At 39.9% G+C, this 21,669-nt stretch overlaps 1 protein-coding gene across 19 annotated transcripts in view; it reads right to left on the bottom strand.

Moving 5' to 3' along the window:
* SULF2 (sulfatase 2) overlaps positions 1 to 21,669 on the bottom strand; it is a 161,359-nt gene that overhangs the window by 9,088 nt on the left and 130,602 nt on the right. For all 19 annotated transcript variants that reach the window (XM_075768838.1, XM_075768837.1, XM_075768839.1 and 16 more), the window contains 6 exons: positions 20,808 to 20,936; positions 19,801 to 19,857; positions 18,967 to 19,096; positions 8,695 to 8,902; positions 2,209 to 2,452; positions 269 to 365 (listed from right to left, as the gene is read on the bottom strand). In XM_075768838.1, coding sequence (XP_075624953.1) covers positions 269 to 365; positions 2,209 to 2,452; positions 8,695 to 8,902; positions 18,967 to 19,096; positions 19,801 to 19,857; positions 20,808 to 20,936 — 865 coding nt within the window. The remainder of the gene's footprint in view (positions 1 to 268; positions 366 to 2,208; positions 2,453 to 8,694; positions 8,903 to 18,966; positions 19,097 to 19,800; positions 19,858 to 20,807; positions 20,937 to 21,669) is intronic.

Here is a 21,669-nt window from a genome sequence, read left to right on the forward strand (position 1 = left end):
AACACTTAAAAGTCTCTCATTTATCTCGTAAGGCTTATATTTCTCAGCTGTCCCTTCAGTTGCAGTTCTCTACTCCATGTAGCATCTTGTCTTCACAAACTTGTAATAACTTCATTATCTCTGAAATATCTATTCTGAAATCAGCGAGCAAGTTCAAAAAGTTCCACAAAGACACTCACAGGCCGACAGACACAAACACGGTCAGCATGATCCTATCAGCCCACAGAAAACCATGCAAAAAACAGAGACTGAAAATGCATCAACTGACCTCATGGTCAATATGAAGTTTATGGTCCTTCCAAGCTTGCAGTGATCTGTACAGATCTGTGTCACACTGGACGGTATCATTCTCCAGGATATAGCACCTTAGCATGGGAAAACAAACGATATTTATTATAGTGGCTACACACACACACACAGAGCAATGCAAACAGCTGGTTCTAATAACAAGTCCAGAACAGATGAGAAGCCAGATTGGAGATGACAGGCAGAATTCAAAAAAACCAGTGTTCATTCAAGAGAAGAACAGTGTGCTATGAGCCAGGAAAGAAGCTTGGTTTGAGTTGCCATGGAAATTTTTCAGAAGTAGAAAAATTCAAGAAGAATATTCCTATCAAGCAGAACCTGTTGACTACTTAATTTCTATATGTAAATTGTGCTGCACAGAGTTCTTGCTTATTCATTAGGCTGTCCACATAAATAATCTCTACTAACTAGCAAGCAGTGAAAGCATTACTCAGAAGCAATTTCCCAATGCATAATTAAGTGATACAGGGGTAGGGGCAAGGATAAAGTACTTCTTTACAAGATGTATGACTACATCATAAAGAAAAGGAGGGGGAAAAAAAAGAAACAAAGAAAGTTTGCTCTTTTCTACAAAAGGAATAAAGTTTTTCAAAGATATCTCTCTGACTTCAAAGGCAAGACACCCTCTGACAATTTTATGTGCTTATGTTTCGCTAACTTCTAATGCAATCCAAGTTTTAAAATTATTTCAAAAACAAATGCTTGACAGATTTACCTAAGATGCTTATTAGGGGTCAACAAATACCACATAGTCATTTTTGAATGCTTGTTTAAATTAAAGCTGAGTATTTTCAATACTCCTTTTATTTTCTTTAAACCACCTCATCCATGTTGCAGTTCTACCTTTTCTGCAAGTGTTCCTGGGGACTCCTCACAAACTATGCACAACCTTCCTGATGGTTCCTTGCATGGATTTGGGATTCACGCAGTAAGGCAGCATAAATCAATTTGACTTGTTCCAGAAGAAAAGCACAAATAGTGATTTATGGGTCCTGAACATTCATGAGAGCTGGGGTAAGAGGGCACAATTCTCTGATGTCAACCTAGCTATGTTTCCTTGTATTAGCAAGTCTAACCCTGTAAACAGAAGTCAAATGGGAACCACAGATTTCAACAGCAGCTAACTAGCTCATGGATGTTTACATGAGCTAGTCATTAAACAATTTAATACATATAATCAATAATGATTGGCAGATTTCCTGATAATTCACAAGCAGAAAGGGTGACTAAACTAATTAAGTACAGTTGAAGATACATCATCAGCCCCTAGACTTGCACACCGAGGAAGAGACTTTTAGCTATTAGAGTGCCCAGACAATTCCCTCACCTCTCTCTCATTATATTCCATTTCCCAAAGCTCCTGGTCCATCCAACTTCATCCAATAATACAGATTTTCCTTTCCTAGCACTGGTTACAGACAGCTCTGAGACGCTGCTTCCTCCCTTAGGACTGACTTGGTGTTTGAAATACAAAGCAACCAACGCCATGAAACTGGGTCATACTCCCGTTAGAGCCTTTGGCCTTCAGACAGGCCAGGTGACCCGCTGCACATCAGGATTTCCAGGGTAGAGCCTTTCCTGTTTCAGATAGGTGTACACACTGTGTTGCAAACAGTTTTGCTTGTCCTCAGTGGAAGCACACATTGACGAGTCATTACTGACTCCAAAGACAGTAGACATAAAAGCACTGCTGTAGTTCCTCAGTACCTTCACGCCTCTCTGTACATGACAAAATTAAAACAAACCCGAAAGCTGTTGTACAGATGAGAATATGAATTTTAGCAAAGCTAGACTGGGTGTCCAAAAGGGACACAATATGCTTATGACAAGTTAACACACCCATTTATGTAAAGTAGTCACTTCAGCAGCAAAAGCATTTAGAAATACACCACGTGCACTCACCTGTGAGTCACTTTTATTAGGTTAGGGGCTGTGTACTCTGCAATGCCACCGGTGCCACTGAATTCCCCCACGTCTTTATCCTCCTCCTCGCGAAAAACAGCCCTCTGCATCTTGTGTCGCTTGGTGATGTTTCTTGGTAAGACAGGTTGGTAGCCATCCTCTAAACCCAAGTTATAAATGGCTCCATCCAGCTCAACAGACACAGAACGGATAGAGCGATTCCGGACGTAGCTTGGTTTGTATTCTGCATGGAAAAGGAAGTGAAAGGATTAAGAGGGGGAGAAACAGCATGTTACAATTTGGTCCTCTCTGTGGTTCTTGGGAGGGGAAAACCCAGCCCATACTGTGACATTTGGAATTAACTGATGGCAAATGATGTTTGTTGCTGTTGTCCTCAGAGCTGCTTCATTACCTTTTGCATGGATAAACGGATGCCTTAAGGCATGAGAGAGAAGGCAGATACAATGCAAATGCACAGGGATGGCAGAGGGGAAAGAAAACATACTTGTCTGGTATCACTTTGAGCTGACAGCTCAAAGAGAGTCTGCTTTTCCCCCCAAGAGTCACTAGATGGCAGTAAGGCCTTAAAAAACTAACCATGACTGTTGACAGCAAGGTCTGAGGTCATCCTTACAGACTGGTTCTCTGCTGTATGCTGTTGTCTGTCGTACAATGCTCCAGTGCTAGGACTCCTGCAACACTTCCCTGAAGTTGTCCCCAGCGTTCAAGCTGAGCCTATTCTCAATTCTATGCTCTTTCTTCAAGATAAGATGCTTGATTTTTTTAGGAGGGATTAATATCTGAATTTTTACCTTTATCCACATCTAATTCTTTTCTTTGCAGTTATTTTCCCAATATGCAGACTGGTCAGTGAGTTTCTACACAAAGCCTAACCCTCCAGTGCTATACACTTCCTCAGACTTTGCTTCTGCATTCGTAGCTCAAAGGCAAAATGAAACATTTGCTACGAATTGTCACTACACAGTATGAGATTCCCATTGATCTTTTTGTCATTAGTGCTTTCCAAAGTTCTCCATCCCAGCCCAAATTCCCAGAGCTCCTCTTCTGTTTGGTCTGGAATAGCACAAATATATCCTAGTTATGGAGTCTAAATCCGTATCTAAACTTTTCTACTGTATGATGGAGTATCTCTGACCGTGTTTCCTGCTCACAGTCACTCATTACACTGAGCACGATCATCTCAGTCCTTGAGAAAAAGTACAACCTAAGTACCACAGCCTCTCTTCTCCTCCCTGCCCAGTGCCTGAGTCCGCTATGTATATGAGGCTTGGAGTCATTGAAGACATTACTGGAAACAATTGAGTCTCCTGGCTCCTCCAGTCCCTTCCTTTGCACAGAGCTGAAACATGCAGCACATCTCACAAGAAGGGGACTTCCTTCTTCAATCTGTTAAGGGGAAAACTCAACCAATGTGCCAAATGAGAAGACCCATCTTTCTTGCAATCCCAAGCTCCACAGAAAAGCCAACTTTCTCTATGGGATAATCCCCGCAGAACAGGAAGCAGAGCAACCAAAATTGACAACAGAAATATTCACGTCAATCGGTGTGCTTTGGCATTAACGCAGAGTGATGTTTTTCAAGAAGCCTTATATTAATTCCAAACGGATCGCAAAAGCCTCAAAAGCCATTTTGCAGACTGTGGGAAGAGAAATAACTATCTCCTCCCACCTGAAACTGGTCCAAGCACTATATTCTTGTCAGTACCACACACAGAAAGTGGAATACCAGCTGGATTGTCTGGCTTTGCACATTTTCCACCTGTGGTTCAAAGTTTATTGCTGATATTAAGCCAGGTGAGTCACTGCTGAAGGGAAAAAAACCACTCAAAAGCCCAACCTTATTTCAGGCACCCATTCAGGAAACGTTTCACTAAATGAGAAGGAAACTCCCATCTTTTCAGAAGTAGGAGGAAGTTCCAAAAAGCTACACCCTAACAATTATATTCAAAGTATAAACTCCCACTTCTTTAATTGTTCCCTCATTTCATCTTGTTAAGCTCAGCCAACTAAAAATTTACCTTCCTTCCAAGTCTAATATGCCAATCCAGCACGTTGGACCTCAGCAGATAGTTGCAGGGAACTGTCGTCTACACACGTCCCTGAAGAATTAGAAGCCAGGAGTTACTCCTCCCTTGCAGCCAAACTAACCCAGCCTTACAACGAACAAATTGGTCTGGAGTGAGACAGCTCATAAAGGACTTGTTGTATCACTTTATCACAACGTGGCATCCACAATGCTGACTCAGTGCAGTGATTAGCACCAAACTCCATTATTTTCAGAGGAAGTGGTTAAAATATTTAATAGGATCAATATTCATTTATGCTGTGTTCTCCCACCTGCAAAGTGCACTGCAGGCATAAATACCAATGTCTAATTACTTATTAGTTGATCCTCCCCCAGGTTTAAGTTTTACTCTCTGATTCATTTACCTGTGTATACAACCCACAAAGTAGATCTAGGGCTGTTAAATATTTGGCCCCAAACACCTATACTCCCCTTTTTGGGTTATTAAAGTTTGGCTTTGGTCAGCTCTATGAGCCCTGACGCCTCTCTTACAGAAGCCAGCTGTCTTTCAGATGGTACTGCTAAAAAGTTACATCCTCAATTCTTGGGTTACAGAGTCAATTCTTGAGTCTGGAAATGGAGTTTGGAGAAATTTAAGCCTAAGAAAGCTGACTACATTTCAGTGCCCCGCTCATCCAGCTGTATCTTCTTGGACCACTTGACAAGCATGCCTCTCTCTATTGGAGCCTGAAAGGAAGTACGCTGTTCCAGTCCAGATTTCCCCAGTTTTGAGACTCAAATACACCTGATTTTTTACAACTATTTTTTTGGTAATATCTCAGGTTTCAACACTGTCTAGTAAAAGCAGGAACTGCATTATCCAAAATTATTAGTCAACTGAATAAAGCAAGGCAATGGTGTATTATAAAACCATAAACTTCATATCTGACATAAACATGCCCAGCCTTTAGGCTTATTCTTAACTGTCCTCACATCTTCATCACTCAAGCCTTGTTACTTATTTTGCAGTTGCCAAATTCATGATTTAACACTGAAATAATTTGGAAATTATAGTTTTCTCAGGGATAACTGAAAAGTCTGTAACCAACTATAACTACTGTATGGCACTTCCCCCAAAGCAGGAGCATGACTGCTCAGGGGAACACTGCAGGACACAGACAACTCTTAGTCTTCCCTGATGACACTTACTCTATGTAGGAATTTTGGATCTGATGTATTTTCCAGTATCACAATGACAAAAGAATAAGCCAGTATGCAAGGATTCTGCTTCTACACGTGCCACGAGGAGAACATTCACCACTAGCCTCATCAATTCCTGCTTGACATTTCCCAGTAATGTCTGTATATTTTCCAGAATTTTGTAGAGAAGCAGAATATTTTTCTGTAACAGCAAAATTAGGCACTTTCTTGTCAAATTTGTGAAACTATCTCAAGTGTCTAGAAATAGGGATAAAGGTCTAGAGGTGTTTTTTCTTGGACATTACATACCTAGGGATTTCTACAAATCTTATTTTGAATCTGTGTCCTTAGATATTTCAAAGGGGAAAAAAAAACCCACCCAAAAAACTTTCATACATCAAGTTTCTCACAATTGCTACCAAAAATTAGACTTCAAATGAATTCTTTTTGAAGTGATGTTCAGGCTTGAGTTTGTTGTGGGTTTTTTTTTTTTAAATAACAAAGAAGGTCATTTTGCTCCAGCATTGAGACTACCTCAGAAGAAAAATGAGTGACGTGAAAATTGGAATAAAAATGCACTAGCTCCTTTGTAGACACTTCCGTTTGTTGTTTACAAATCTGTGTAGCCTATCATCATTTCTCTACGTGCAGCTTAATAACTCCTTTAATCACATGCACTTGTTCATCACAGGAGGAGGAGATCAGATCTACAGCAAGAAAAACATAATAGACCACAACACAGCCAAAGATTTTAAGAGCTCGCTATTACTTTAAACTTTCTTCCTACTGCAAAGCTTTGCTTCATCTTTCTTATAAAAATAAAAACATACCAAAGAAAATGAAGAGGACACAGAAATGCAAACTTTCCTGACACCAACACCCAGATATACCAAATATTAACGCTTGTGTGTTTCTAGCATGTAAGTGCTTTGCAGGCAAGTTCTGTATTTGTACGTGGCCCAAATGGCATGTCCATGACACGACCCTGTTTAGAAAATATTGTTGCCTGCTAAATGCACCAGTGCACCTGACAATGCATCTAGACCATGCCTACATTAGAAAGTAATTATTTTATGAAAACATTTGGCGCCTCAATTCCTCTATCAGCAATTTAGTCTGGTCTTTTAAACCACATGTACTCACTAGACACGACTGGTTTTAATCTTTCTGAAAGAGCAATCCTCATACCCCTATCAGGGTTTGCAACAAGATGCACCCTAGAAGCAGGGCATCCAATTCAGTTTTCTGCAAATGACTGTAGATTAGAATCCATCAAAATTATTCTGCAAATCCATCTCTATTGTGCATGACAGAAGGGAGTGATCAGGGTGTTTCCTTCAAAACTACACTATTGCCGTGAACTAAAGCATTAATGTGGACGTGACCTTAGTCCAGTTTGAAATGTCTATTTTCTGTTTAGCTATTGTTCAATCTGATGGATAGCATTTACTGGCACTCAAATAGGGCTGCAGTATGATCCCATGTACTCATCAGATTCTGAGTAGCAGACCCCAAAGATGCCCTCAGAATGATGCAGCCCAGAACAGACTGCACTTTATCCCAAGTCTCACAGAACAGGTCACAAAATTCCAAACACGCACCCATCAGTATTCAGGTCACCCTCTTACCATCCATAATCCAGTGAGGCAGCTTTCTAGGTAAGCTGTTTAGAAAAAGCTTGCAACGTTACCTTGACGTGTATTGCTTTGTGCTCATTTGCATGCAGTGTGTGATTTGTTAGATGCGTGCATGTAAAAGAATAGCCAACACCAAACCAAAAGGTCTATGTCAATAGGTCCAAGCTAACCTTTCCACTGCACAGCACACCTTGCATGTGGGCAGAGGGAAAAACAAAGCATCTGCCAAGTCAATTATTTTACTCAAGACACAAGCAATGGGACGATTGTCAAGATCCTGTCTTACACTGCTCCAGTTTACGCCTTACAGTTCAATGAGGCAAGTGAGCTGAAGGGTATTGGATAAACTGCCTCTTCTGAGCAGAACATCGGGGAAAAAAACACCATTCTGATCCCTGTGCTAGAGGGAGCAACCTTCACTTTTTTTACCTCAACCTCCTTCATACATAAACTAAAGGTAATTATACACTTAACCACTTTCTCTGGATGTTGTGAAAATTAGTTAATATTTAGGAAGCACTACACAGATGAAAGTACTTAAGTAAGTGTTAAGTATTATCAGATAGTGTTATGTTGCCATCACTTAAATTGTTTTCCTCTTCTTATTTAAGTGCCTTCAATCTACTCCTGTTATTTGACTCCCCATGACTGAACTTTCTTCTGACAAAAAAAAAAAAAAAAAAAAAAAGAGTTAATTGTACTGCAAGTTCTAGTCTTATTTAAAGATTATCTGCTGTGCCACATATTTAAACAGCAAATATAGTTGAGTAATTTCATCCTGGAACCAATAATTTTTTTTCAACTAAAAATTAGCTTAGTAGGTACTAATCAGCTTGCAAGGCAAATATAATGGGAGAAAATCAATTTAAACTCTCTGTTTGAAGCTTGTGCCAGGTCATTATACAGAAAGACTAATCTGCTAAATAATTAAGGCTCTGTATTTGTGGGGTGAGACGAAAGAAACATTACAAGTGAATAATAATTCTGTGCTGTCATTTGCCTCTCTAATCTATAATTAGACTACGTACTTCAAATATAGATGTTAGTCTGACTAAGGTTTAATACCAAGCCAGTGGAATGGGCTTTCTGAAAAAGCACCTGATCTGTGCCAAGGAAACTAGAAACAGTCATCCCCTTTGGATGTAATCTCTGGTTAAAAGTCAGCCTTGTGTCTGCTGACTGAGCGCAAGAAAGGGATGTTAGCAGCAAGCAGCTTCTGTAACAAAGCACATGCATCCTTATTAAAAATATATTACTGCAGTAACGGTTCCAAGCACTGCAGTACCTACTGAAAATCAGAGTATTTGCTATAAAAGACTGTGCATGTTTCATGGCCTATGTAAGGATGTGCTAGTTGCCACTTCAGTGTGTGTACTGCGTTTCCCAGTTTTGAAAGGCATAAATATAGGACCCTATTTTGGATCAAAACACTCCTCTTCCTACAGACAGCGATATTTGCAAATCTGATTGTCAATACAAGGCACACTGTTTCATAGTTACATACACTATAAATATGCTGACAGAATTCAATGTCCATGATAGTCAGGACAATTACGTGTGTTAGTGAACAAATTCATAACATTTTTCTAAGGCAGAGGCAGAAGATACAATGGATTCACTTACTTTTCTTGGAGAAGAGTTTCTTTCTCCGTCCGACATGGCTCAGCTTGTATTCGTTCTCCTCACAATTGCAGTCTTCACTATTCCTGTTGTAATACTTGGGCAAAATATTGGAGGTGCCTTTGCTGTTGCCTGCAGCTGCCAAGTTCGCCATTCCCTTGCACTTGTGTAGCTTGAGCTTTCCACTGGCATCTTCCACACACTGCCATTTCTGGAAGAAAAATTTGGTCATTAAATCTCTATCCCAACTGTGCTTTGTCTAATGGCCAGCTCCAGCGATCTACCAGAGATTCCTCATAGTAAACTGGGGCTCATGTATCACCCACTACCAAACCACAGTTTTTTGTAATCTTCCATTTTCAGACAAAACAGGAACTCTTTGGAACACTTGCATTTGTTTCTTGGAGGCAGAACAATGGAAATTTCTTAACAAAATCAATAGTACAGCTAAAAACATGGAGGTGACAAGCGACAACTTTCAGAAGCATGACCGTGGCATAAACCAAGGATGTTCAAGCCTTATCCACAGGTTTGAAAAGAATCCTTCCCTACCAGCAAGTGTATGTGTCAGGCTGGCAGGAATCTATGCCACTATTACGCCATTAATCAGCACCAAGCTCCACGCCTGGATATAATCTCAGTCTCATGCCATACTCTACAAGAAGGGAAAAAACTTTTCGGAGGAGTCTCCTCCTCTCTCCTAACTCAAATGTCTGACAGTGGGATGATTTTATCCAAGTTGTGGATTCCTTTACTGTAAAGATCTGGTCTGAACTGGTTCTGCAGTCAAAGAAGAACAGTCACTTCCAGGGTACAATTCACTTCATCCTAAGGTAGCTATATAAAAAAGAACAGAAAAAGGATTGCCCTGCAAAAGTGCCTGTGTCTCTTCACTGACCTTTAAAGGGGTGGGTATGACTGGATCAGCTATAGAAGTCTATAGTTAGATGAGTTTATCTCTATCTTGAGTGTTTCTAATAGCTTTTCCCATTCAACACCCTTGGGCTTAACTAGCAATGGTGAGCTGCACTGGATGCTTGTGAAGTGAAAACCCCCTCCCTCTTCCACTCAAACAAACAAAAAAAATCTCATCTCTAATCTTCAATTCTTCCTGTTACTCAAAACCTGAAGTAACTTGCTTATATCTCCCTTTGTGCTGCCGTCAGAGCTGTGCCAAGGGCAAGGGAGTTTAGCTACCTTCAATCTGGCACAGAAGTTTCACCCACTTCCCAGATACCTCACAAAATCATTTCACCTCCTCCTTTATTTACCAATACACTACTAGCTACAGAGCTAGGCTTCGAGATACATAAAAAAACCTCACAGTAGCAGTTGCTACTGCTTTAAATAACATCTCCTGGAAACACTTCAGTTTTTTGCTGAGTCTTGAGAGGCGTTCCTCTTTTTCCCTATTACAAAATCCTAAGTCTGTGCCTCCAGGACTCACTGGAATATTGAGAGTTTTCCAAATAAAAGAACAGAAGGAAAAACAGCAACAGCTCCCAAGCGAGATGCTATTTTACAGCAGCCTGCAGCTCTACAAGGGAGGTTCAGTCACTTCAGTACCCACAGAGAGGTGCGCCCAGGCTAGGGCAACAAAGTCTACATTTTCCATTGAAATTCACTCCGTTGTTTGTGTGACAGCAAAGAAAGAAAACAATATCACTGTGCTTTTATAATACAGAATTTAACAGGAGTCAGAAGTGAACTGGCCAGTTAAGTGGATTTATCTATGTCCATGAGTTTCATGGTGTGTCCACTTATTTCCTCAGACAACTGGATTCCAAGTCTCCTGAGCTACAATTACTTCTTGGGTGCAGATATTGTGCCCAACCTCCTGTACAATCCAAGCCTTGCGCTGATGCAGATAAACCTGGCTTAACTTTCTGCACAAGGAATTGTAGGAAATCAGTGAGAGATACTGACAATAAGACATTTGAATCAGACATTTTTGCATGACACTCTTCATCTGTAAAGCAGGACACATCTACCTAGACGAGATGTAGAACAAAAATAACCTTTGAAGAACAAATTGCTGTCTTAATTTTATTATTATTTTTTATAAATGCCTAACATTGATTGACGCAGACTGAGGTTTGAAGTAAAAGTTAGTTTACTAGAATAAGCAATAGTTTCTTTCACAACAAAAAAAAAGATGTAAATATGTTTGTTGCTGTTTCCCATTTCAATTCGTCTGAATCTTATTTTTGAAAATACATGAACAAACTGCATTTTCTGCTCAGCAGAGCTCTATGCTGTAGGTGTCTGATACATGAAAAATGAAGATTCAACAGAGGGCAAGTTAAATGCCATGATGAGAACTACTGCAAATACGCCCTCTGATGTGTGGCCCAAAAATATTTTTTCTCTATTTCTTTCATCTCCTGTCAAGAAAGTGATGCTCATTTTCCCCCTCCAGGTGAACTGGAAAAAAATCCTTGAATTTTTGGTGCAGTTTAAATCTTTCCAAGGCAGCTTGTATGCTACAATGAAAACATCTTAAAGGCTTTGCTGGAAGGCCACACTGTATGCATTAACAGGCCCACTGCTGAATGGGCAACCCTTTTAGTTGCTTCCAGGGTTTGACACAGGTTTCTGCATGATGGTATGCTGTGCACTAGAAACCAGTTTAAAATGCTAGAATTCACAATGTTTAAAGCTTCTTGACTGTCAAGCAGAGTCAGTTCCCTTGCAATTACTGCACTTTTTCCCTAAGTTTGAGAACATCCTGTGGAAATGACTGCGACTGATACTGACCTAGAGAATTTGTGTTTCTACTTACAAGCAGACCAAGGGTAAGTTGTTGAATCCCAGGCACATTCACACACATGCCTATATCTATTTTGGGAAAAAACTAAAAGCTTGAAACTCTTTTTTGCCCCCACATGTGTTCAGTGTTTGCTTCTAAATCTGCACTGCAGATTTAGAAATGTATAATGAAATAATACATTCATTATTTCATGAATTTTGCTGTGTCAAACCCTGGAAGCAACTAAAATATTTTATAAGAGGCAATCACTTAAATAATTATATCTCTATATGAAGAACTCCAGAGTGCCCCAGAGATACTTTGGCTCACAGATACAAATGATAACCATCCAGCAACAAAACATAATTACATATAAATAGTGGATTATCTCAAACAGTCAAGAAAACAAAGTGCCTTTAGTTCATCACTTGCCCCAAACTTTTCAGATCTTTTCTTCATTAGACCAGAAGATATGTTTCTAATTCAAGGTCTATAGCTTGTAATATCTCACAAGAGCTAATTCCTGAAAGGGAGGGCAGTTTAACACAAACTAAAAGTCAGTGGAAAACCCAAACTCCCCCATAATCTTCATCCCAGCTCATATCAAAACTCCCAAGAAAGAACCTGTCTTTCCTCCTGCAAAGCCTTGCAGAACAGTAACTCAAGCCATCAAATAAATGGCTTTTGCAATATATCCTGAAGTCCATCAAGCTCACATTGAGCAAAACTTTCCAGACACCTATTTGTTAAAGCTGTTGCAGCTGGAGATTTCCCACCATCTTCAGGCAGGCCAAGTTCGCTGCTGTGCTTGTGCTTTCTGCCACCTACTGTGCTGGGCTTGTTCTAACACTTCTGCTCCATCCTCAGCCCTACCTCCCACTGCACAACACACACTACTCAGTTATTCATGTGCAAAGCTGAAGAGTCTGGGCTTTAGTTTAATGTAGAAATTAGTGCTACCAAACTGAAATCCTGTTCAAAGGTACACTGCAAAGGTAAAGAGAAGACAGTTTGTAACATATATTCTCCCCTCCAGCCCAGACTACCTGCTATATGTATCAACAAGAGTAAATTTAGGACTTCAGTCTCTATGAAACATGAATCTTAGCAGCATCAGCTGTAAATTGAACAGATGCCCTGTTTCCCTCCAGTAACACTATTCACCTTGAACATGCAAATGACACCTTAGCAGAAAAAGAAATGTTGTATTTTTCTGTGTGTCAAACCCCCATTATTTCCTTCACAGCCCCCATCACCATCAAGTGATTTTTGCATTATTGTGCATCACTGTCTTTTTACCGCTATAGCAATCACAGATGTTAATTCAAAGTCATCACTTGCGGCCCCAATCAGAAATAAACAGCCATGACCTTCCCTGTAGGATTTTTTCCTACAATTCACTCATTTCCTTCAGTGAATCTCTCTCAATTGACATTGTTTTCTTTGGAGGAAAGGGCTGATCACACAAGCCTGGCTAAGAAAAGATTCCAGTTGAAACATACAGCTTTCAGAGTTGAGCCCTAAATCATCATGCTGTGTCTCATCAGCTCCTCTTTTTGTTAAGCGAAAGAGATTCCATTCCCTTTTACAGAGAAGTGAAAAGTGAAACTGTCTGATCGGTTAGCTGCCAGCAAGGCTCCCTCCCTAACAGTTTTAGGAATATAGGCCCTAGGAATCAAAGTTTCTGCAGGATAATGAAGTCCTCTGTCCCTGCCAGCAACCTGACAAAACCACTTTGGCAATATCCATCTTCTTTAGTTTATACAGATGCTTTCTGAACACCATGCTTGCTGCCACATTGGATGGTGAGCTACAAACTGCTTTAACAGCTAGAAATATTCTAACTTCCAGCCTAAATTGTGTCCAGTCAGGACACACTTTTTCTTGTATGAAACAATACAGTTACAGTTTAGTTAGTATGAAACAGGTGAAGTTACAGTTTAGTTAGCTCTTCTCCCGCAGTTTGCTCCTTGTGTTATTTTTTATTGGGCTAATGAGGACAGACCAGCAAAATCCAGAGACGCAAGCCCCTCTCTACAAGAGGTATTTCTACTGCCTTTGCTGGTGGCTTGTCCTACTGCTCCGGTGTTACAGATTTCAGGAAACAGTCAACTTGAATTTCCCATTGTTTCATACACACCACTACTTCTCTGTTCTTGCTGACTGAAAATAATTGGTTCATGTCCTCTGTATAGCATCTCTTAGATTCATGCAGACAGATTCCTCTCTCCTCAGTTATTTTTTTGACTGAATACACCTAGTTCCTTAGCTCTTCCCCACAGGCATTATTTTCTTAATCTTTTAACATTTTTGTTGGTTTGGTTGGGTTTTTTGTTTCTTTGGTTGGTTGTTTGTGTGTGTGTGTGTCTGGACATTCTTCCAATTTATCCATTGGCAAAGGACGAGTCCAGTTTCCTCTGTTTCATGTCATCAGTATATAAATATCACTGCCTGGTCTTCATTCCAACTGGACGTTATTTCATTATACTGGCTCATGACTTTTGGAGATTCAGGCCTCTGGCCTCTCAGCTCAATTTCAGTTGTCAAACACTACATATCACTCAACCCTTAAAATTATAAGGTGGATGAACAACTTATTGACAGAAAACCTGGAGGGCTTTTTAATGCCCCAAACTATATCTATAGGTGGGTCAACCAACTAGCACACAAATGAAAAATCAGGTATTCAGCTAAATTTAAGATTACAATTATATAATCATTTATTATTAATATAATAATTGGATTGTGGTATGAAATGGTCCCAGCTGCTGTGTTAGGTACTGCGGAAGCTAAGGAGTGAGTGCAGCCTAAGCAGATATTACATTAGTGGTGGACGAAAAAACCAGGAGCACCAAAAGGGGAATTGATTTGTCTGAGGTCCCACATCGAGTCCGTAACAGTTCTGAGAGTGAAGCCAGTCTCCTGACCACCAGCTCTTTGTCTTTTGAGCTAAACTATACTGCTGCTCATGTCAGGATATTTGAAAAATTTGGCATTTTTATTAAATGTTGGTATTGATTTTGGCAAGCTATTTGTAACATCCACTACTGCAATGACAAGGAGTTTAAACACCTCGGATAACAACAGATGTAACTTTCTTAAGAGTTTTGTGAAGCAACAGCAAGCAAAAAACCCTATAAGTAAAATAGCCTCTGGAAATCATTACAGGCTATTTCTGGCTAAAGGAGGAAAATAGTTTTGTTAATTATAATTCCTGATAAGGAATACAATCCTTGAATAACAGGTCTTAATAAATCATCACTATTTTAATTTTCATGGTTTGTTGCCTCCTAATGTTATCAGTTTGAGGGCTGATAACATTTTTAATGTATGAAGTTATCAACAAGTCATTTCTTGTTGCAATCACAGACTGAGAACCGGATCCTGAAAGTTGCTGAGCACGTGCAACTCACACTGGAATGCCAAAGATCCGCCTAATGAGTTATTAAAATTATCTGGATTCTAGCTGGCTTGATATACTTCACTTATCAACAGAACCTAAATTCTTTAGTAACCTCAGGATATCTCTGCTAGATACAAAAGAACTGGACAACCACAAAAAAATACACAGATCAGAAACTTTCTTCCCAGTTTTTAAAGAAATTCCTTATAAAACCTGACTTAGTTTCCTAGGTCTGGTTAACATAAGTTTAAGCTACAATTTTCTCAGGAAAGGGAGAAAATGTAAGTAATTCTTTCTACTGCTCCACCCTTGGCACTAGGCAATGGCTAATGATGATTATGGTGGCAGGAATATGATCTAACGGTACCACTTATGAACTGCTGTAGGAAAGCACACATTGATCAGAATAGTTTTCATCACTGCTATGTCAAGAGAATTGGGGGGACCAATCAAGAAAGTGACATACTTTTACATAGGATATCTCCATGCCAGTTACAAAAGAGAATATCCCTTCACGATCCTGGTACAGCACAAAGCAATGAGAGGAAAACCTTTCATTTGCAGAACACCTGAAGGAAACAAAGTGTAAATTTTTGCATTTTGAATATTCTCCTGGTGAAAAAGAATATTTTTAATGCTATTTAAAGGCAAATTCTACTTGTATCAGATTTGCACATAAACAGAGCTTTGAAAAGGAAATAATGTGAATTCAGACAACTATTTTTCTTCACAAGTTCACAATATTATTGTACTATGCCAGGTCCAGCTAAAGACAATTTTTTTCCCCCCCATGTACAGCATAGATTCCCTATAGCAATCAGCAGTGCTGCAGGTATTGCATGTTTAACAAATGTGCACAAAGTTGGCAAATGACTTAGAGGGAGATTTTGTGCAGCTGTTGTTATGATATTGTGGAGTTGCTGGGAATACTCTACAGAGCAACGCTGATATCATAATTGGCTTCCACAAAAGCACATTAATGCAGGCCGCCAGATAAAAGTGGGTCAGCTTCCACTTACCAGTCAGTTTAGAATGAAAGGCTGAACTACACTGAAGAGAAAAAAATTTGTGTGGAACCTATTAGGTACTAGGATAAATGTTTTTTATTTCATGTGGGAAGAAAGAGCTCATCTCTTTTAAATCCTTGAATATAAATGCTGAGCTGCTCTTTCATCTGAGCCTACAGTCACCCTTTGTTGGATGCAAATAACTAACACAGACCAAACCCTACTAACTGAAAAAGAAAACATGGCAACACACAGATTCCCATTGCACTCAGAAGAATTTACATATATTAGTGTTGCCAAAAAAAATCCCACATAATGGACTCTGAAAAAAGGTTTTAAACGGCGTGAATAGCCTCATCTCCATGATCCTGGTGCTCTCTTATCAAAACGATTATAGGTCAAGGAGGGTGACAGAGATTTGCAGAGGAAGAGCATTTTGTGGTGATAGAACTGTATTCACAACTTGCACGCTCACAAAGCAGAATTTCAAATTCTCCATCTCACATTGAAAGCTTTCTTTACCTCTCCTTTACTTTAAGCTCTGTCTTGTCTCTTCTCATTCACTCCCCTTCTGAGTCTTTGTCCTCCATTTGTGCTTCTCATCTCCTGCTCACACTTCAGATTCCCTGACACCGCTCAGAGTTCTCTGTGCATGGAATAGCAGGTTCCCAAAACTTGTTTGAGTCAAAAGAAAGAGTCCCAACAACTTTAGCAAGCTTTCACCCAATGCTGACTCAGACTTCTCTTCATCTTTGCATCAGGATGTGAAAATTCACCTTTTGCACAAAACACTCCAGATACTGGTAAATGCACAATAATAAAGTGTCCCACAGGATGAGGAGACATCTGCTAAATAACCACTGTATATCCCAAACTCCCCCAAGGCAGTGGTATGTTATTCATTTGGGCTCATTCTACTTACTATGCAGAGCTGTGAACAGCACCAGCAAACAGACAACACCCATTTGTCATTTGAGAAGTTAGTCTTGCTTCACTCTGAAGACTTTTGGGTGCACCCATATTTAGACACAATTTATTCTCAAACAAGCACATTCATCTCCCACTATTCCTGCTGTCTAGACAGACAACTAGGACATATTCTCTAGAGCAGGGGTTAGATGGATTGAGACTCCCTTGAGAGCCCTTCCCAGACTCTAATTGACATGATTGTTAGGCAATTTTTCCTGATGTCCAACTTAAATTTCTTTTTTGCTCAATTTCATCCTATCACTTCCAATTACGTCTGACTGAACTGCTCAAAACAATTCTCCTCCTCTCTGACTCCTGACAATGAGGATGTAGCACACGCATCTCTTATTAGCACACCTTCACTTCAGAATTCATTGGCAATTCTGAGTACGGAGTTGACATTTTATGCCCACTTCTTACAGATTTCAAAGATATTTTATTATCCATGGAAGAAAACATAAGCCTCTGAATGTGTGTAGACAATAAAGGGCCTTCCCTTTTTCTTCCATAACTGAGACATGTGGTAATTAGAGTAAGAAAGCTTGAATGTAGCTAAGTTACCTTATGCAAAGAGACAGCTTCAGTGACAACATGGACTTGGAAAGTCTCTCTCTTCCCCTCTGTTCTTACATTAATGTTCAAAATAATTGGGAAGATGAAGACAAAAGGAAGAAGTTGAAACATCTCTCAAAGGGAAAATACTGATGGAAAAAGAAAAGCTATATTTCCCCAAACTACTTACTGGATGATGTTGTAGCAGAAACAATGACTTTTCCCCCACTTTCTCAAAGAACGTTGCAAATTCAAAAAACAATGGCTTGCTCCCACCCATCTAAAATTTCAGCTCAAGACATCTGATGACAATAAACTACTGCAGTTCAGTATTTTTAGGAAGAACAGGCTGTTATAATCTCTCTGTATATTAAATCTGACAAAGAAGCCACAGGAGGAAAAGAGCATCTGGAACATGCTTATATGTATAAATTGAATCCAACACCTAAGGAACAATGGAGTCATTTCACAGATGCCCTGAACTACATGACCGGTAGAGCCAGAAGCAGGGAATCTGGCCTCCAACAGTAGAAAACAAGCTACTATAGCCTAAGTAGCCCATTACTTACTATAGCCGCGGTAAGACATTCAGATCATGTCTGCAAGAATGGTTATATTCCACAGGCTGACTTACTCTGACAGCCCTCTGAGCTGTCAGGATATGAGGTAATGCCAGTCTAATAACAGACACATTAGCATGTGGACTCATCTACCTTCACCCTTTTGTCCACATGTCCATGGGCAGAACGCATTACAGGCCTTGGAAGGGGGTGCTCTGACCAGTACCTGGATGAGAAAGCAATGGCACAGAGTCAATTTTGCCATGTTGCCAGAGGACGAGAATACCCCCAAGAGTGGAGAAATCTCCCCAGGAGCAGAGCTGCTGGTGGTAGCTTTGCTACGCCTTTGCACTGCTCTGGTAAATTTGCAAAACCTTCTGCACTGAGACCATGTATTGATACTGCTCTAAATTTTGTTTCCTGAATTTCTTCTACATAACTTGAATCAAAAGTGAACGTATTTTCATATCTGCCCAGAACAGTAATGTAACAACAAGAGAAATGACACACAATCAATGAGCTTTGTGCCCATATGCACACAGACTGCCTGCAGTCATAACTGCACATGTGTTTTCACAGTATATTTTTGTTTAGAGGAGGAGTATCTTGAGTTCACAGAATATTAGTTTACCCGTATGCAATTCCAAATAATAACAACAAAATGAGTTATATTAATAATTCAAAGCAAAGGGAGCTACGTGTATTTGGAGGAGGCCAATCTGTTAGGTTCATTGTAGCATGTCATCACTAATGAATCCCAGCCACATTCTGTTTGGGGAATAAAATGTTAAAACAGCCTAGGCAGTTCTCTTAACAGTAGTCAGGAATCAATAGAGAGGCATTTGAATCAGCAATTTCCTGACTGACAGTCAATCTCATAAATGCTATAATATGGTTTTGAGCACAGGCCACAGAATGAGCCATTTGATTTCTATGTTGGCACTGATGACAAGGTGAAGGACACTGTCACAGTTAAAATGTTAAGCTTAGCCCAACTACAACTGCTTGCTTTCAGCCAGGGGTACAATGCCCTACCTGGCCAAGCTGTTCACAAGCTGTTTGATACTCAGCTCGCTGGCAGAGGTCTTTCACACGCTGGTATTTAGGTAGAAAGTTTTCTTCTTGGGCATCTACCTTCTCACTCTCCCTCTTATGCAGCAGTTTACTGGAAAAGGAAAAAAATAAATTTTGCATTAATATTAATTCCAAGATATACATACAGTTTGCTGAAAAGGCTCAGAGAAGTAGGTTATCTGCCAAGTCCATAGCATCACTGTGGCCAAAACTTAATAGTCCAGTAGAAACTAGCACTTATCACCATCTCTGATAACACACAAACTATTCATATTATGCTCTCAGGGAGCGTACAAAAACATACAAACTCAAGATGGTGTGTTTCATGTCCGACTGGCAGGCAGTAACAAGAGCCGATATGAAGACACTATATCGTCCTCACTCTACAGGGCTGCACTCTGCAAACCCCTCGTGCCCCGTGTTATGTATTAAGGCAGAGGCACAGAGGGAATGGCCAGCAGATGAACACGTGGAGAGGAAAGGTTATTCGTACTCCCATGATACAAGCAGGAGGGTCGGGGGGCAGCAGCTGAAAGAAAAATGGGATGCCTTTCCATCTCTCAATCCAAGTAAACCTCCCCTTCCCCCACCCCAACAGCACATTTCTGCAGGCTGTAGGCAAAGGCCATACATTCCCTCCTATCACACAATCACTGCCATTAGGCATACTGCAGCCGTGTCCCTGCTGGCACAGTTAAATGGCTTTAGGTCTGTGGTAGAGTGCTGATTTGGCTTCAGCTATTCAGTATCCTTCTATTTAAAAAGACTGGGCTTTGTGATTAACACTTTCCTTACCCTCTTTCCACTAGGAATGAGTCTCTCCACACCTTCATCTTTTTCTTTAAATGGAACCTAGGAGGAAACGAGGAGAGGAAGAAGCAATTCCCACAAAACCAGTAATCAAGTCATGCCCCAGTTTTCTCTCCCACCCCCAATTCAGATGAGAAACATTACATATAACTGCACAAGGGGACAGCCAGCTTTATCAAGCAGGCACATATGCCTCTGCAGTGCAAATCAAGAACAAACATAGGACAGATTTGTTCTCACATGGATGAAATCCACAACAGATTCACACTGTACAACTATTTCACCATAAGCATGTTTAAGGCACAGCGGATTAACTGAATTGTCCTTGATCACAAAGGATTGCAAATTAAATGAGGATTTCCTGACTCCAGTTTGGGCTCTTAACCTGCACCCTACCCCCAAAGTATCCTATTCTAAAGCAGCTGCTTCTTTCCCCCTCTCCCTCCACCCAACTACTTGTAAAGCAAATCTCCATCTTCCCTTTTTCTACTGATTTTCTCTAGCAAGCATACAGTCTCTTTCCCTCAGTCTTTTTCCAATGAAAGTATTGATGGAAAGTCTCAAATAATAACTGTGAAATTCTGAGTGCTAGCCTGTCTTTATATATATAGTCTGATACACAACCAACCCTTTCAACTCAATTATTCTACAGTTTATTCAATACGAAATGCTTTGCTACAAACGATGCCACAGAGACATTTACAATCTATAGCTTAGATAGCTAAAGACCTTCATGTGTAGCCCTCTCATTGCTACCGATTACATTTAGTATATGCAGATGCCATATAGCTAGTATGTGAACCTGACAAAAATAAATAACTGAAGTCAGTCACACGTTGCCAAATAGGTCTTTAGATTTTCCAGTGAATGATGGGCTCATATAGATGGTAATTTTACTATATTTTCCTTTAAATTTGCTGCATGTTGCTGAATACTAGCTCAGTCTCCTGTACAAGCACATACATGTTTATACGCACATTTCCATTTCTTACCTATTCACTGGTCTCTCAGAATCCAGAAGCTTTAGAATGGATTTACCATCCATATCAGATGGAATATCCAATCCAGCAATATCTAGAATTGTAGGTGCAAGATCAATATTCAACACAATGTGAGGATTCCTGAAAAAACATGTATGAGAACCTGGTTTAAAATCTATGCAAGAATACCAAGCAACTCCAGCTCTTCCACAGAGACCGGGGCTTATTTTGTGACATCTCCAAAGAGAAAAAGAGGACATCGTCCAATTCCTTTCCATGAAAGGAATTAAAATGTAAAATATAGGTAAGTTCATAAAATTGATAGGGACTAATATGAAAAATTAAAACTTTAGCACAGAGTATTTTTGAGAAAGCAAAGTAGTTCATAAGTTAGTTAATTATTGCAAAAGAGGGTTCAAAAGTCTTTCAAAACATGAGAAAGCATTGGAAAAACTCCTTGGGTGTCTTACAGAAACAAAGCGTCTGCAAAATATGCTGATGACTTTATTAAAAAGTAAATTTGGCAGGTAGCACATGCTTTATCTGTTTCAGAATATGGTATAGAAATAAGTACCTCAGCTCATACCACACCAAGCATGTTCTGAAGAGAACACGATGAGAAATAGATTGCTAGACACTACAACAAATAACTAAAAGTTGTTGTTAATGTATAGTGTGAGACAGAAAAAGGAAAGGGACCAGGAAAGAAAACGCAGAGAGGAAGCAGTTATGGAGGAAAAAAAAAGGGAGGGGAAAAAAAAAAAGAGAGAGAAAATAAAAGCACAGCTTTTATTTTTCTGTTCCCAAGCACACAGTTACCCATTCTGCAAACACTTAGAAACAGCCATGCCCTGTTAGTTAGCAGAGAGTATGG

This window comes from Balearica regulorum, chromosome 16, assembly GCF_011004875.1.
Source record: "Balearica regulorum gibbericeps isolate bBalReg1 chromosome 16, bBalReg1.pri, whole genome shotgun sequence".
Lineage (NCBI taxonomy): Eukaryota > Metazoa > Chordata > Aves > Gruiformes > Gruidae > Balearica > Balearica regulorum.